This window comes from Carettochelys insculpta, chromosome 2 (genome assembly GCF_033958435.1).
Source record: "Carettochelys insculpta isolate YL-2023 chromosome 2, ASM3395843v1, whole genome shotgun sequence".
Lineage (NCBI taxonomy): Eukaryota > Metazoa > Chordata > Testudines > Carettochelyidae > Carettochelys > Carettochelys insculpta.
The window spans coordinates 145,984,020-146,000,806 of NC_134138.1; the positions used below are offsets into that span (position 1 = coordinate 145,984,020).

General features: G+C 44.5%; 1 protein-coding gene across 1 annotated transcript in view; it reads left to right on the top strand.

Annotated features, from left to right (window-relative positions):
* Positions 1 to 13,154, top strand: part of ZNF622 (zinc finger protein 622) — a 35,358-nt gene extending 22,204 nt beyond the window's left edge. Inside the window, exons 6-7 of the mRNA XM_074987826.1 lie at positions 9,439 to 9,582; positions 12,444 to 13,154. Of these exons, the coding sequence (XP_074843927.1) occupies positions 9,439 to 9,582; positions 12,444 to 12,571 (272 nt within the window). The 3' untranslated portion in view covers positions 12,572 to 13,154. The remainder of the gene's footprint in view (positions 1 to 9,438; positions 9,583 to 12,443) is intronic.
* Positions 13,155 to 16,787: the final 3,633 nt, after the last annotated feature.

Consider the following 16,787-nt stretch of genomic DNA (forward strand, 5'->3'; position numbering starts at 1 on the left):
GACAGATTTTGTTTGCTAGTTCTGATTAGTCCCTTATTGTGGGCCTGGGAATATTAGGTCCGGGACCATAATTGCTATGTGGGGCTAGTTGTGTTTGATGGCATGAGATGGCCTTGGCCATTGTGTGCTTGAGAACAAGGGCTTTGGTCCTGAATATAACTGCTTACAACTGATTACATGGAACTTATATAAATCATAGGGACAGGTAAAGAGATAATATGCCTGGGATATTGCTATGTGAATAGGCATATGGAATATATTTAATGTACCAATGTGATTATAAACGTGAGTACTTATGATACCTATTAATCACTTGTGCTGGGCCACGTTTGTTCCTCCAAAGTGGACGATGTGTACTCGGTGGCAGGATTTACATCCCAGATTTTACATGTACATATTCCTTAACATGAGGATTTTCCACAGTGGCGGTGCTAACAGTCAATTCCATTCCTGCCCTAACCCTGTACTGCAATCTAGCCCTTTTAGCTTGCCAATGCATATAACAGCATGTTCCCAACAGCGCCACTATTGTGATAGCTTGGACTCCCATTACGACAATACTTAGGGTCCTCGTCACTGGCTGTAAAGTGGTGTCTTCTGCAATGGCCAGCCCAGGGTGCTTCTACCTCTCTTTGCACACTTTATTTCTTCTATCTGCTGTTGTATCAGTTGGGTTATGGGTTGCAGGGCCTCTTGTGCTCTGGCTACCAAGTTATGTATGTCCAGGTGTAATTGTTCTGCAGGAGGAAACCAGTCAACCAAAAGGTCTTGCAGGTGTCCAGGAGGAGTGAGCATTTCAGTAGTGGTGTTAACACTCTCTGTTGGCCAAAAGGCATGGGAACTAATTTGAATTGTGCTGGTAACAGTCACACAAAATCCAATATCATTGTCAGGACACGTGTCCAGGTGTGGAAAAATTCAAGTAACCCAGAGCACAGATTATATCTTGTATCTGTACTACCTCTTTAACCAGTTCTTTGTGTACCATGCAAACCCAGCCTCATTTGGTACCATTAGTGTCAGTTGTAGCATTGCTTTCACACAGCCACCATCCATTATGCTTCATGCAGCAAGCCTGATTAACCTGTAGGCTGGTGTCAGTGACCACATGTGCAGGGGGTAGTATGTATACATGTTATTCACCACAGTCCCTGCGCTGTTTGCATAACACACCTTAACCACCACCTGCATCCATCTTGGGATGGCCATCATGAGGGTGCAAGTTTACATGTTATGATGTAGTTCAGGGATTTTGTCAAATTTAGCAAATTGTGAAAACGTGGGATCAGTATGGTTTATTCCTTGTTTGTGCACACACTTTATGGTGGCTGTGTGATCCAGTATTCATGTTCAATTCTGTAGCTTCATCTGTAATAGACTTTGCTTGATTTAGTTCAGTCCCTCTGTGCCCATAAGCAGCACAAACAATTGCCAATGAAACGTCATTCTTTTCTATGCTGTTCATAATGGTTAAAATGCTAGAATTTAGATGACTAAACCCTTGAGCAGTTTTATGAATGTTGTCAATGGTGACTGCATGGTGGTCTAAGAGTTGGCTACTAATGCCCCCTCCTGTTTTTCACTGCTTTCCCAATACCATTAACAATACTGTTTATCTTTTAAATTGAGATTTTCAATATCTGCTGAATTCCAGATGAACGTGCCAAGACCAGAGCCACCCATCAGACCTCTTTTTCCTCTGTTTCCCTGCTCCTGTGGGGGATTTTCAAACTCTTTCCAGAATTGAAGTTGCATGTCAATTTCAGAATCAAACCAAGTCTTATATTGTTGGGGGCATTGTCTTGGCATGGTCATACTGGTAAAATCCAGCTTTAGGGACACATACACCCATCCAGTGTTCTCTACCATAAACTCCACAGTAGGTTGTAGGAAGGCTCCTGAGGTCGGCCAAGGGGGGAAGGTTGGGCTTTCTTTTGGTAAGATAGGGTCAGTGGGTGGAAGAGTGGAGGGAGCTAGAGTCCGTATTGAACAGGCCTGTTCACATACTTGTACATAGTAAACACATTTGGTGATACTGGGCATCATGACCCAAATTCCTGTGTATGTACCTGCACCCCTTCGTTGAATTTTATGTAAGCGAATGGATGCGTTCCATTTATTGTCTGGAGATAAAAAGGAACAAGGCCTCTCCCAAATAAGATTACTTTTTTTTGTGAAATATATTATAGGTTACATATCTGGGCTCCATGATTCATTTTACTCCAACCTTCTACGTTTCTTTAAATCCTGGGGTGGTGGATCAGGCTCACATCTAGTAAAGTAGTAACACTTAGTCGCTTAGTGGATCCAGGAAGAGGAATCTTGCTCCCAAGGGAAAAGCAGGGGCTGCACTCCTTCACTCAATTCCTGATCCCAACAGCCAAAGACATTTGTTTTCCAGCTTGCTCCAGTTTCCAGATTGATGCATCTCTGCCATTCCACCAAATGGTGATGACATTATCAATACCCCATTCAGTCTGGCCACATGCACATAGCCGTCTGACAGGATCAGTTCTATATAGTTCAGATCTTTTTATCTGATTCCAAGGTAAGCCAGGTAATAGTCGGAGAGCCGATGGGGCCCAGAGATTAAGATTTACTGAGGGTCCATCACTCAATTGTAATGATTCCATTATGCTCCGTTGTCAGCCCTCTTATTTCTACAGGGCCAGCCTAGGCATGTGAGCTGCAAAATTGTTGTAACCAAGACGTCTCTCAGGGTAGGGTACTCTTGCTATCTCAGCTTGCTTACCTAAAATTTGGGAGACATGCCAGTTGGATGCAGAAAGAGCACACAGCTCTGACCGTCAATACTGTATGCAATCAGGAAGCACCTCACTTCACGTGCCCTTGCTTTATTTGCACGTTACTTTAGTGATTCTGATAGAAAATAAACCCATTTGGATGGAAATCAGAGGACTCTACCAACCCTGTGCATGGGCATCAACAGTAAACAAAAAGCAGAACGTTTGCTTTCTAGTAGTCCTTCATCCACTTTGAGCTCAAATTCTGTTCTTCTAGTTTCCAAATTGAATGCTTGTTTGTGTTTAAAAATATTCTTATTAAATTAACTCCAGTGGAAGTTTATAAGATTTCCTAGTCTTTCTAACTTGTCATCTTCTTGCACGATGTGTGTCTGTTCGGACGTCTTACTTACCTTAATTTCATACAGTCATGAATGTAATGTATGCTTACTCTCCATAAAACATATAGCTACGAAGTTCTTCCAGTGTAGTACTATTACCAGTGTTTCTTAAATTTTGAGACCATGGAACATCAAACAATAATATTTTTTTGCAGAGCGCCGATGAAAATTTTCTTAAAAAAATTGTTGTCAGACTAGGGAAAAAAGCCAGGAACATGTACAACAATAACAAAATGAAGTAATTTAATCAGGCATCATAGCAACAAAGTAACATTATATCTGGTTTTAATAACAGCAAACATATATACCATATCAAAAAAGTGATGCTCACAGCACACCTGCAAGTTGTTCAGACAATAACCTGTTCCACGGAACGTAGTTTAAGAAACACAATGCAGACTTCTTATAGGTAATCAGTTTTGACAACCTGTTACTCATGCTTCGTATATTGATATCTACACTATAAGTCTGGTGCTTCACAATGATGTAGGGTTCCATACACACAGATTCCTTGCAGATACATAATATCAATGTATTCCTGGATCCTGTAAAGTGCCATCAATTGTGCAGTGAAAATGGGGAAAGAGATCTTTCCTCCAATTTTAGTTACAATTATCTTTTGTGTATTACTTGAAACAGTAGTAGGTTTAAAAAAATGCTGATGGAAGAGTGAATAAATTGAAGGGTTCCTTTAAAGGTGCTCTGACACCCATACTTTTGTACTTCTTTGTGATTTATTACAACGTATAGTGGATAAAGATGGGATGAAAAGCAGCTGTGGTCCAGCAGGGAGTAGTTTGCGCTTCAACAAAAAGAGTTTTCCCTCCATAGCAACTGAGCTGAAGGTGCCTCATCTTAAAATACTATTGTCACTAGGAGCAGCTAAGTCTGAAATGGCCAGATTAGAGAGAGGAGAGGAGAGAAGCTTTTGTTTGACTGCAGTTTGTGGCAGACTTTCAGTGGGAGATGAGTGCCAGACTCCCTCCTATTCCTCTGAAATTCCTCCACCTTTGAGTAACAACCAGATTCATAGTTTCTCTAGTAAAAAATGAGACTGACACTGTGCTGCAGTTTTTCCACAGCAACCTTCAGGAGTAATAGGTGATCTTTAAAACAGTGAGTATAAAGCCATGCGTTTCCAAAGTAACTGACGTGTGTAGGTTTCATACATGGAACTACTTTCTAACTACATCAGCCTGAGTGGATATAAGTTGAGTGTGTTGGATGCCATGGTATGGTCTGCTCATAGTCTAAGAATCTGTTCTATAGGCAGTGTTTTGAAAAATCCTATTCTCTTGGTGTAATGTCAATCAAATGCCTGACCAGACCTGATATTTGTAATTTTAAAAAAACAAAAGAAACCACTTCTTGATATGCCTTTTTTCCTCATGATAAAAGGAAGTAGAAGTGGTTTGGGTTTTAGTTCGGATCCTCTTTAGCTGTGTGGGTGAAAAAACATTGGAAAATAATGGGGCACAAATGGATAAACTGGTAATTTTCTCACTAACTTGTAGCTGCTCTAGTGGCTATTTAGTGATGCAGGAGGGACCACTGTTTTAGCTCTAAATTTCTCAGTGATGGGAAACCAGCAGGTGGCGCGATTGCACTTTAAAACTTTTTAATTCTACAACATTAAAACACACAGCCCAACCTTTCTTTCTGCAAAATGTGTGTAGGTGTTTATTGCATGTTAATGAATAGAAAATCTAATACAGAAGTACTCAAAAGTCTTGCATAGTCTGGAAGCACCCCCTGGTCTGTCACTGATGGCCTGGGCTTGGAGCGCTCATGGAGGGGAAGGGGACTACCAGGGTGGGGCCAAGGAGCATTACCAGAGAAGGGAACAGGGGAGCTGCTGTTTCCCAGGGACTGGCAGCAGACCTGCGAAGCCCTAATGGGCTGGGAGAGCGGAGCCACACAGTGTTTTCTGTAAGCCCAATCACACAGCTTAGGGCAGATGCAGATGCTGTCCAGCTGCGTAGCAGAGCACCTACAGCTAGATTTGTTGTTTTTATGGCACAGGATAATGTTTTGTTGCACACAATAAAATTTATTCTGCACGTAGATGGAAAAGATTAGAGGGAACATTGGAGCCACAGTGGGTGGAAGGAGCAGAGCTGTGGAGAGGGAGCCAGGAGTGGAGGAGTTGACGCTGACCTTCCCTGATATGGCAGATTTCCCCCCTCAGGGCCCAAGGGTGTTGGACCAGGGAGCTTCAACCTGCAATTTCCAGAGAAGATTTGGTTGGTGTGAAATGAGGTCATCTTGCTTTTTTGCTAAACTGCCAACTTTAATATTAAAGACGGGACACTTAGTCCACTTAGGAATGCTGGAGTGATTTAAAAAATATACACTTTGCTTCAGAAAAATTATAAAAGCTGTCATCAAAATTAAAGAACTGTTAGCGCTGATGGGGTTTGACCGTCCCTGTTGATAAACAGGAAAAACAAGCATTTGTTCTCTTGTCGTAAGTGCTCATCCTTGTGGAATTAAAAGTTTTGGCTGCTGAGTCTGTCTCTGTGGCTACATCTACACTACAAGGTAAATTTGACTTTATTAATATCAATTTTGTAATTCTGGAATTAAGTTTGAATTTGACCATTCTCCCTCCCCACGTGCTCCTCAGAAAGTTGACTTATTGCTGTCACACTCAATTGGCAAACATTGACTGTTGCAGTAGTGCATTGTAAGAACCTATCCCACAGTTCCCTGATCCCTCTAACATTGGGGAGTGTGCTTGCTGGTCTTTGACATCATCTTCCCATGTTGCACTTTCCTCATTCCCCTCCTGTGCTAAGCAAGCGCCCATTTTTCCTCTTGAAAGAAAGGAAAAACAGGGCATCCACAGACATGACAGCAATGTTTACAGAAACCTCTTTCTTCTTCTCCTCTTTCTTCCTTCTGAATTCTCAACGGGCCATCCACTGAGTGTACCTTCTCTCATCATTGCATGTGACCCCTGGATATAATACAGGGGCCTGGACTGTATTCTCAAAGTTAGAAAAGCAGACAATAAAAAGGCCTAGGCCAAAATAAAGAAGGGCCATTTCCACCCTGACTGAGTAGACCTTGTCGGCTCTGGCCTTCCCTTTTACTGGGACTTCCCTCTTTAAATACTCCTCTGAAACCCCCTCCACCACCGCCGCCTTATTCATCTGATGAAGCGGGTCTTTGCCCACAACAGCATTTGCTCCAAAATATCTGTTAGTCTATAAGGTGCTACAGGACTTCTTGTTGTTCTAGGAAAAAATATTTTTGCCTTTATTGAAAGTAACACAGGGACCCTGAAAAGCATGAAGTAAGAGAAGATATGAGAGTTTTTCAGAAAAGAGAGTTGCTGATGGGGTGTCTTTTGCTTTCTGATGTACTAGAATGCTTCTATGCAATGACTGTGTTCTCAGCTGGCCATCCACTGAGTGTCCCCCTCCCATCATTGCATGTGATCCCTGAAAATAATACAGGGACCCGGTCTCTATTGTAAAGTTAGAAGAAAGAGGGTAGAAAAGTCTAGGGGAAAAAAAAGAAATTTTGACTTTCCCCTTCACTGCACAGATATTGCCAACATGATGGTGGCAGTGAAATATCTTACACTGAACTTATAATGTGAACAGGAATCTCAACTAGCCCCTGCCCCTGTGTTCCTGAGGTGGGGATCAAAGCACAAAGACAAATAGGAGATGTTAGGAAAAAGATTTTATAACCCAAATATCAAACCAGCAGGTGTCTGCCATGGACAGTAAGCTCCTGGAAATGTTTTTGCAGAGTGTGTGGGTGGGTGGGTGTGGGGGTGGCTGTGGTATGCGGCTGCAGAGCCGCTTGGAACATTGAAGTACTTGAAGTAGTTCCCCTGGCTATCTTAGCTGCCGGGGGACACTTCCCTCCACCAGCTGCAAGCCCCAGTGGTCTGACACTGTGGCTGTGGGGGGGATTCAGTAGTGAGCCAGTTGCGGTGATCCTTCCTTAGTATCTTAGTCGCTAGGGGAGACTTCCCTCTTGCGGCTGCAAGCCCCTGAGTATCTTTCCCACCCTTGGAGTGCTAACCACACACAAGCTAGGGCATGGGCCTGCCTGGCAGCATGGTCAGCACTGAATGGCAGGCACATCCTTTTGTTGGGTTGGAGGCTGCCCATGTGGTGTGGCTGACTGTGGGAAGGACCCCGACTGCATGGTGCCTGGAGCGGGAGGCAAGGGGGGTCACGCTCAGATGTAAACCGCTGAGAAGTTTCTCAGCATCTTATGCAAGCACGACGCCCACAACAGCCTTGTTGCCACATGGTGCGGTGGGGCAGTGACTGGCATCAGGCACTGCAGAAAAAAATACCAAGTGTAGAGGCAGAACCACAAAATCCCTTCAGGGGCTGTTTGAATGTGTAGATTCGCTCACAGCGCTAATAGCAAAGAAAGAATGACATTTCTCAGGCTCTTGTACAAACATAAGCCCATAGCCACAGGCTTCCTGGTCACACATTGAAATTCACAGTCTTCCTGTTACCTAATTCCGGCAAACTGAAGAGCAGTGGCCAGAGTGGAGCACTGAGAGGGGCATTGTGGGTTACAGACAGGACACTTCTGGAGGCTAAGCTAATAAATTCGATTTTAAGATGTGGTGCTTCCACACTGGCTTTTAGTCGAACCAGAAATCGAGCTTGATGCTGTACCTGTCAGATAACTGTGATATTGTGATCTCGATATCAGTGCTCCCTAAATCAAGCTAGTTGTATTTACAGTGAAGACAGTCACCTGGTAATATTGCGCTAACTGCCTTTAAATTTGAATTTATCTCATAGTGTGGGCGCAGCCTTAGTTACCTGATCCCCACTTTTCTTTATTATTCAGTGAGAGGGGGAATGTTAGCCATTCCGGTTTTGTTCATGCATGGGTTCAACAGGGGATGACAAAGTAGTAATTGAAGAACTTCTGGGAATTTAGAATTTTGGCCTTCAATCGTGTGAGCTGTCACGTGATTGGAGTCCCAGGTCTCTCCAGAGCGCACACGCAGAAATCTGCAGGATTTGGGCTATATTTTGCCAGGAAATTGCCTTTCCTGTTTTCGCTACATGGGATAGCCTTCCAAATCACCGGTTCCCTTTTTTTAAAGAAAAAAATGAGTGGGGAGAGAAATAAGAATTATTCCAGTGATGATCTGAGGCTTTATTTATCAAATGTCATGAAACTAGAAATGACTCTTCAGAGCTAAAAAAACTTCGCTTTGTTCTGGTTTGGCAGTAAAATATTAAATTAGAAAATCTCTCCACTACTCCTGAATTGGATAATATGGTGTTAATGTGCTGCCTATTTTGGCCACTTGCAAAGCAGGATGCTGTGTAAATGCAAATCCTCTATGCTTATAGTGCTATATGAATCTTGATGGAGGGCCCATTTTTTTTCTGGCTCTGCTCGGATTAATCATCTCCATTGTTTCGCAAGGAGTAGAGAGCTTTCTTGAATTCATATCCTTCTGTCATTAGGACAGTTACTCCTAAATGAGATGTGGTTACTGGGGTTGATGCAAGAATTACTAGGTGAATCTTTGGCCTGTACATTTTAGAATAGCAGATCACAGCAAACTCTCTTCATGTCAGGCAGACCCGGGACCTGGAGGTTGCCAGATAGTCAAATATCTCAATATATAGGTAGTGCATTGTGTCCGACAATGATGTCATACCGATAGATAACATTCTAGATAATAGAGAGGTATACCTAGCAATGTATAACATGAAAGAAAAAGAAGAATTAGCTACTAAGAAACAAACAAAATGTATGTAGAGTACTTTATTTACCAACCACGGTAGTATTGTACACTGTAAACTTACACTGTATTTGCTATATTTATTTGTATTTACCTTCACTGTACTGTACTTAATGTTTAGTTACATTTTCCTTATGGTTAAAATGCCAGTTGTTTGAGAGTACAGAGGATAGAATGCCAGATGTGAAAGGGTTTACCATATAAAGGTTCCTTTGAGCATTAAAAAGCTGGTCCAAATGCTTGCAACAAAACTAAGTTTCTCTTTCTATTTCCTGCCGTTAATTAAACCTTTCTGTATGCTTCTGTAATTCCTAGCCGTCCTTTAGTTGAGATGCCTTTTCTCTGCTTTTTCTCTCTTTGGCATGTGGTTCTCTGCAGAAGTTGCTACATTAGTCACTCTTTACCATAGTCCTAAACTATGAGACCCTTTTTAAAGGGTGTTCTCGGTGTGATTAATTTCCAGAGACACTTGGGTGAACATTTGGCGTCAAAAGCTGCTTCACTGTGCTTGACTTAAACAGCAAAATATTCTCTTGTGTAACAGGTGCCAGGATTGGTCATCGCTCTTTGATGAGGTACTACCAGCAGCGATTTGGTTTGTCACGAGCAGTAGCTGTTGCTAAAAATAAGGCGGCAGTGGGCAGGGTGCTACAACAGTACAGAGCTCTGGGCTGGACAAGCAGTACAGGTAAGTGACAGATTAAATTCTTTGGGCTCTCTTTTCAGCCTGTGTCCTGGAGGCTGGGGGGTGTCAGAGCCTGGTTTCCAGCCCAGCTCCATTATCTACTCAGCTCTTTATAGCATGTACCATTTGTCCTGCTCTGAAACGAGCTGCCGCTTGCTGTGCAGGCACACCAATAGGGCAGTTTCCTCCCACTAGCACAAGTGATCAGTAACTTCTGATTGGGGGGAACACACCAAGAATTTGGTAGATGGTTATGGACTGTACTCTTCCTTGGTATTAGTGGAGGGGGTGCAGGTACTGGGATGGAGGCCGGATGCAGAAGGGAGCTTGGGGCACAGGACTGAGGTGTGGGATTTGGAAGGGGGTTTTGGCAAAGGAGGAAGTTGTGACCTGGGGCATGGGGCTGGGGAGTGGCTGTGGATGCCGGAGAGGATTCTGATTTGGGGAGGGTTACAGGAGGCAGGTATGGGGTCTGGGAGGGGGTTTTGAGGTGGGGCAAGACCGTGTGCGTGTGCGCGCGCAGGGATTTGGGTTATGATCGGAGGTAGAGGATTGGCATGCAGAGTCTGGGAGGGAGCTGTGAGCAGGAGCAGGAGTGTAGGAGGGTCTGGAAAGGGTTATGGCACAGAAGCAGGATTACTGAGGGTTTGGGCTGTGTGGGGAGGGGAGCCGAAGGTTGGCGTACTGCTCTTAACTGAATGCTGCAAGCCCTGAGCACGGATGGCTTCACCTGCTGCCTTCCTGCAAACAGGGAGCTCCTCTTGGCCGGACGCTGGCCAGTGGGAGCTGCAAGATTTTGCTGGAGGTGGGGGCAATGTGAGAAGCCAGTCCTCCCTCCCTGGGGCTTGCATTATTCAGAGCCCTACAACAGCTTCTCTGAGCATCGAATGGGGCAGCAGGGAGCTAGCTGGCTGAGCAACTTGGCAGGCTGGGTCCAGCCCATGGGCCATATTTTGCCCAGTCCTGTTCTAGCAATTACCTGGTTGAATTCTGTCGGATTCAGTGCTTCACTCCTTGGGTTAATCTATCCAGTAAACACTCGAGGTAACGGACTAATGAGAGGGAGGGGTGTCCGTTAAAACGGACAGTCTGTTATATCAGAGGGTTTGCTCTGAAGGTTGGTTCCTCTGGCTTTGAGCTGCTGCTGCTGCTGTGGGGTCCCCCCTCCTCAGGGTCCCGGGCCAGGGCTGGGATTCCTGCCATGGATGTCAGCTGTGGGGGCATGGAGGGGGCAACACAGTGGCAGCAGGTCTCCCAGCCGCAGCCAGGGACCCCAGGGCTGTGGCGATCCCAGCTGCAGGAGGGTGTGAGGAGACAGCTGCGGTGGTCCCAACTACAGGGGAATTGGTAGTGTCTCTGGTGAGTCACCATTTACAGTACTGTAGAGTACAGTACTGTACTCTACTTTTTTCAGGGGGAGGCTAGTGGACATCCATTATTACTGACGTCCAGTAAAACAGGGTCCACTATATTGTGGGTTTACTGTACTTCTGAGAAGATTGACTGTGGGAAGATCTATCTTTTGGAGTTCAATTTAATAGAAGCTGCAAAATCGACCTCTTTGGGCTTGGCTGTTGACCCATGTACGTCACACTATCGCATGGAGTAAGGGATGTCCATGCCAGACTTCTGAGTCCCGGCTACATTAGGGAAGAAAGTTGATTCTTATACATCGATTCTAGCTGCACTAATGGCGTAGCTAGAACTGAGTATCTAAAATCTACTTTATTACCTACTGTAGACTTGATCTTAACAAAGAGCAGTATCACTTCTGCAAGGGGAAACTAAGCTTCGGTAGGTGAAGATGGAGAAGAGCATCACAGCTCTTTAGGAAAACCTGTGTGTCTTGCACAGCATCTGACTTTTGGGGGTCTCCTCCTGTTCCAGTCCTCTTCACTTCTGGCACATAAGCATAAGACATTGTAGAAATTTACCATTCCAGTCCTGCTTTTTGAGAGGGTAACCCCTGCATATATCCATGTATATTGTAGTCCCATTGCTTCTTGTAGCAAAAGTGTATTTGTGTAGAAGGCTGAAACTTCCCTGTCACAGTAGGGTGATTAAAGTTATGAGGGCCAAATCTATGATAATATACAAAATAAAGGAGATATTGGTTTATTCTATAATTTAGATCTGTTTTAGATCTTTAGCCATTCAGAAACACCCTTCCCTACAGTTACTTAAGACTTGGATCCTTTCCTGAGCTCTGAGTAACCAAACCCCCATCCCCACCCTTTTTATAAGGTCAAGCCCCTGCAATCTTGTGTTCCTGGGGGAGTTACAGCAAAGTAAGCAGGGGTGTAAATGTGTATGGATCTGTGGATACGTATCTGCTGATCTTCAGGAGTCTGCTCCCAGGGGACCATGGCCAAAGGAGAAGTGCTAGCACTCCTAGGAGCCAGTGCCCTGCACTGTCAGCTCCTCCCAGCTGTGCATCTGTATGACCCTAAAAGGTGGGTGGGGCTGAAGCGTAGTACAGTCATATGGCCAGGAGGAGCTGCCGGTTCAGGACACTGCCTTGTGATAACAGCAGCACCACATTCTTCTCCTTTGGTGCTGTCTTTTCCAGAAGTAGAGCCTTGGAGATCAGCACGTACAAATTCGTATTCACACAGGGTTAGGAATTTAAATTGATTATACAAGTAGAAGCTGCCTGTTGGACACCACTCTTATTTCAGCTTGAGACTCCTTTTCAGTTTTGTCCCCCTTTCATGGGAAGAGGGTAAAGGTGGAATGAAAAAGGCGATTCTTATTCCAGAATAGCAGGGCAACTCTTGCAGTACTGGAGGCAAGGCCTTATGCGTGAAATCACTTCTCAGCCTTTGCACACTGCTAATATTTCCCCCTTTTCTCCTGTATAAAAGGAGCATCCCTAGCACGTGAAAGTGACATGCTGTATCTACAGAGGATGAAGTCTAAGTGGATGCTGAAGACAGGAATGCGTAACAATGCTACAAAGCAGATGCATTTCCGGATGCAAGTCAGGTTCTGAGCTGCTTCACCTGCTGTACAGAGCTTGCTCCTGGAGAAGAGAATCAATAGTTTATACTATCTGTGGGTGGGGGGTATCTGTCATTAAAGTGGAAATTGATATATAGCCGGGGCTTCTGGATGCTACTATTCCTACTTCTGCTAAGTCTTGTAAAGAGCTCTTGTACTGTAATAACTGTTGATCTGAGTGTCCCAATAAAGTATGTGGTAAAGGTGAGTGTAGACCATGTGCATACTCAGTTCCATCTTTATGCAGTAGGTTTTGGTTGAACTGTTGAATTTTGGTTCCTTTAACTCAGGGATTTCCAACCCATGAGTCACAACCCAAGCATGGGTTGCGATTAGATTTGTTAGGGGTCACCAGCTGGGCGGCTCCAAGTTGGATGTGGCTCTTAAAGAAGCCATTTACAGTTTCTTAACACTGCCGCCTCCGGCAACTGTCTCTCAATAGAGAGAGCTGCCATTTCCAGCAGCTCTCTGTATCACTAGAGCTAGCACTTACCTTATGTCTAGGTGCTGAAACCTTAACACTTGAGTTAACTGGTTTTAACAACTGTTACCTGCTGGGAGCAGGAGGGCTGGGGGAGCCAGCCAGCCTAGCAGCCGTGGTGAAGAGGCTGGGGCTGGAGGGAGGGTGTCTAAGGCTGGGGCCATTTAGAGCTGTGGAGTGGGGGAGGGCCCAAGACTGGGTGCTGTTTGGGGCTGCAGGAGGTGTAAGGCTGGGAGTGGTAGTAGCTTGGGACTATTTTGTGGCCCCCAGTGAAAAAAAAAGTTGGACCCCGCCTGTCTTACACATTATAAAGACTGCTTCCATGTCTTTGATAGTTGTTGTGATCCCAGGCAAGCCACTTAATAGTCTCTGGCAGTAATTTTCACCACCACCCACTGTTAGCCGACGGCCAAGGATGTTTGGTGAGGTGCCAGCTATGCCCGTTTTATACCATCCGTGACTTTAACCGCTAGGACGCACTGTCCCTTCGCGGCGGGCAGCCCGGGCTAGGCTGACGGATGCCCCAAGGTCCTAACCACCCGTGACTTTAACTGCTAGAGCTCAGAGCTCCTTCGCAGTGGGCAGTCAACACTGACTGACAGGTGCCCCAATGGCAGCACTAAGAGCCTTTCCACACCCGTGACTTTAACTGCTAGAGCTCAGAGCTCCTTCGCAGTGGGCAGTCAGGATTGACTGACAGGCGCCCCAAGAGTTTGCCCCGTGGAGGCGGCACAACTCAACGCTAGGCTCTTAGTACTCTCACCTAATGACCAGGCTTTATAGCCAAAACGGCTGAGGTTCTTTAATTGTGTTGGCTGCTTTACAGTAAACCAGAGAAACAAGTTAGGCTTATGCACAAATGGTTACCAAAAATTTATTAAACTAGATTCTAATCATGTGGTTACAAAATTGCTAGTGCCTACTTATTTAAATGTATAGATGTTACACACACAAACAAGTTACAAAGCTGAAGCCACAATCCCAAAGAAAGACAACAAAGTATAGAGCTCTATTTCAAAATATGTGTACACTAAAGATAGGAGATCAGGTGTGGGTGCTTCTTACCCTCCTTGCATCTCTCGATTCCAGCGGTGCCAAGCCAGGATTGGTCACTCAATTCCACGGAAAGACGAATAAGGGACAAGGCTCAGGGACCCTCTTAGCTGCAGAAGCCTTGGGAGGCTGTCACTTATCTGACCAGCAGATAGATAGTGAAAAGCACTCAAAAATCATGGTGCTGTAGGTCCCATACTTATACCTCTGTACTCCTTTATTCTCTTTCTCCTTTCTTATGCCAAATTGGGGCTGGTCTGTCTGGGTGACGCCAGCTCTCGCAAGAGTAGTTTACACTTGCAAGGGAGAGAAACAATAAGTTTCGACTACTGGACATTCTTTTATTAGGGTAAATATTTTCCCACCTAGGATGTGGGTGTGTGTGCATCACGTTATTTAGTAGGGGCTAAGAGCCATGTCTGTCACAGCTTCTCTGTCTGCTGTGAGCCTAATCGTTGTATATGTTCCCAGAGGCACATTGCAGCAGCACACCTGTGCTTCTCACAGCTTCAAAGGCTGTGCTGGAATTTATGTTAAGTGCCCTGTTGTTTTGGCTCCCTTGTGTTCCCAGCAATGCTGGTCTGAGAGGGGGCTGGCTGTCTGGCTACACCCACGCACACTTCCCTTCTATGTAGCTGATTTCTCTGTTTTCCCTTTTTTGTTTGTGACTCCTCTTGCTCCAGCCTCATAGTGTGGGGTTTAAGCTGGGGGCAGAGGGGAGCAGCTTGAGGTTGAGTCTTTCCCCCACCACAACTCAGATTAAGTATAATAATAACATAATAAACTATAATAGTGTTGTTGTTTTATTAATGCATTTCTCCTTTTTTATGGAATAACTATTAATATATAATAACAGAGTAAGCCGTGCTAGTCTATACACTATCAAAACAAAAAGCAGTCAAGTAGCACTTTAAAGACTAGCAAAATAACTTATTAGGTGAGCTTTCGTGGGACAGACCCACTTCTTCAGACCATAGCCAGACCAGAACAGACTCAATATTTAAGACACAGAGAACCAAAAACAGTGAGCAAGGAGGACAAATCAGAAAAAGATAATCAAGGTGAGAAAATCAGAGAGTGGAGGGGTGGGGGGGAAGGTCAAGAATTAGATTGAGCCAAGTATGCAGACGAGCCCCTATAGTGACTCAGAAAGTTCCCATCACGATTTAAACCATGTGTTAATGTTCCGAATTTGAATATAAATGTCAATTCGTCCACTTCCCTTTCTACAAAGGAGCGATAATTTCTTTTCTGTAACACACATACCTGTAGGTCATTGACAGAACGCCCCATTCCATTAAAATGTTGACTAACTGGTTTGTGGATCTGTAGTGTTTTGATGTTTGTTTTGTGCCCGTTGACCCTTTGTCTAAGGGAGTGAGAAAGGGTCAACGGGCACAAAACAAACATCAAAACACTACAGATCCACAAACCAGTTAGTCAACATTTTAATGGAATGGGGCGTTCTGTCAATGACCTACAGGTATGTGTGTTACAGAAAAGAAATTATCGCTCTTTTGTAGAAAGGGAAGTGGACGAATTGACATTTATATTCAAATTCGGAACATTAACACATGGTTTAAATCGTGATGGGAACTTTCTGAGTCACTATAGGGGCTCGTCTGCATACTTGGCTCAATCTAATTCTTGACCTTCCCCCCCACCCCTCCACTCTCTGATTTTCTCACCTTGATTATCTTTTTCTGATTTGTCCTCCTTGCTCACTGTTTTTGGTTCTCTGTGTCTTAAATATTGAGTCTGTTCTGGTCTGGCTATGGTCTGAAGAAGTGGGTCTGTCCCACGAAAGCTCACTTAATAAACTATTTTGCTAGTCTTTAAAGTGCTACTTGACTGCTTTTTGTTTTATTAATATATAAATGTGAGTCGCCACATTCTTGCCTCGGGCACAAAATTAGCTAATTACAGTACTGCTTCCCGCTGCCCACTCCTGGTTTTGAATTGCCTTGGGTCTCCAAGTCTTCCTGAATTGTCAAAATGGGTCACTGTCTGGAAAAGGCTGGGGACTGCTGTTTTAACTGAATTACAGAAAACTGAGGGGGAAGATTGAAAGGGAATCATAGAATCCTAAAGCAGGAAGGGACCTCAGGAGGTCATCTAGTCCAGCCCCCTGCTTCAAGCAGGATCAACCCCAACTAAGTCATCCCAGCCAGGACCTTGTCAAGCCGGGACGTAGAAACCTCCAGGGATGGAGAGTCCACCACCGCTCTAGGCAACCCATTCCAGTGCTTCACCATCCTCCTGGTGAAGTAGTTTTTCCTAATATCCAGGGACTAGTAAAAATTTCAGGTTATAACCCTCAGAGCTTTGAGGTGAGTCTAAAGCATGGGTCTCTGCACCTCTGGATTAATGTAGATGATGTTCTTCTGTACAAAGTAGGAGACAGCCCTTGTGGCTGCGTTTACCGAAGTTACACACTTTATATCAAAGAGTCTCCTAAAAGGCACTTTGGACAGGAGTGACTCTTCCAGTGAGTTTATAAAGGGGAACTTCCCCTGTGCTGGCAGTCTATTTGGTTTTGTTCAGCTTATGCAGAAATTTCGGTGCTGAGTGTTTGATGTTACACTTAACCAAAAAAGAAATGGTTTTGTTGTAACATCATAAGTCCTACAGTTTTGATTAATGGTTTCTACCCTGTCAAACTCAGTGTGCCTGC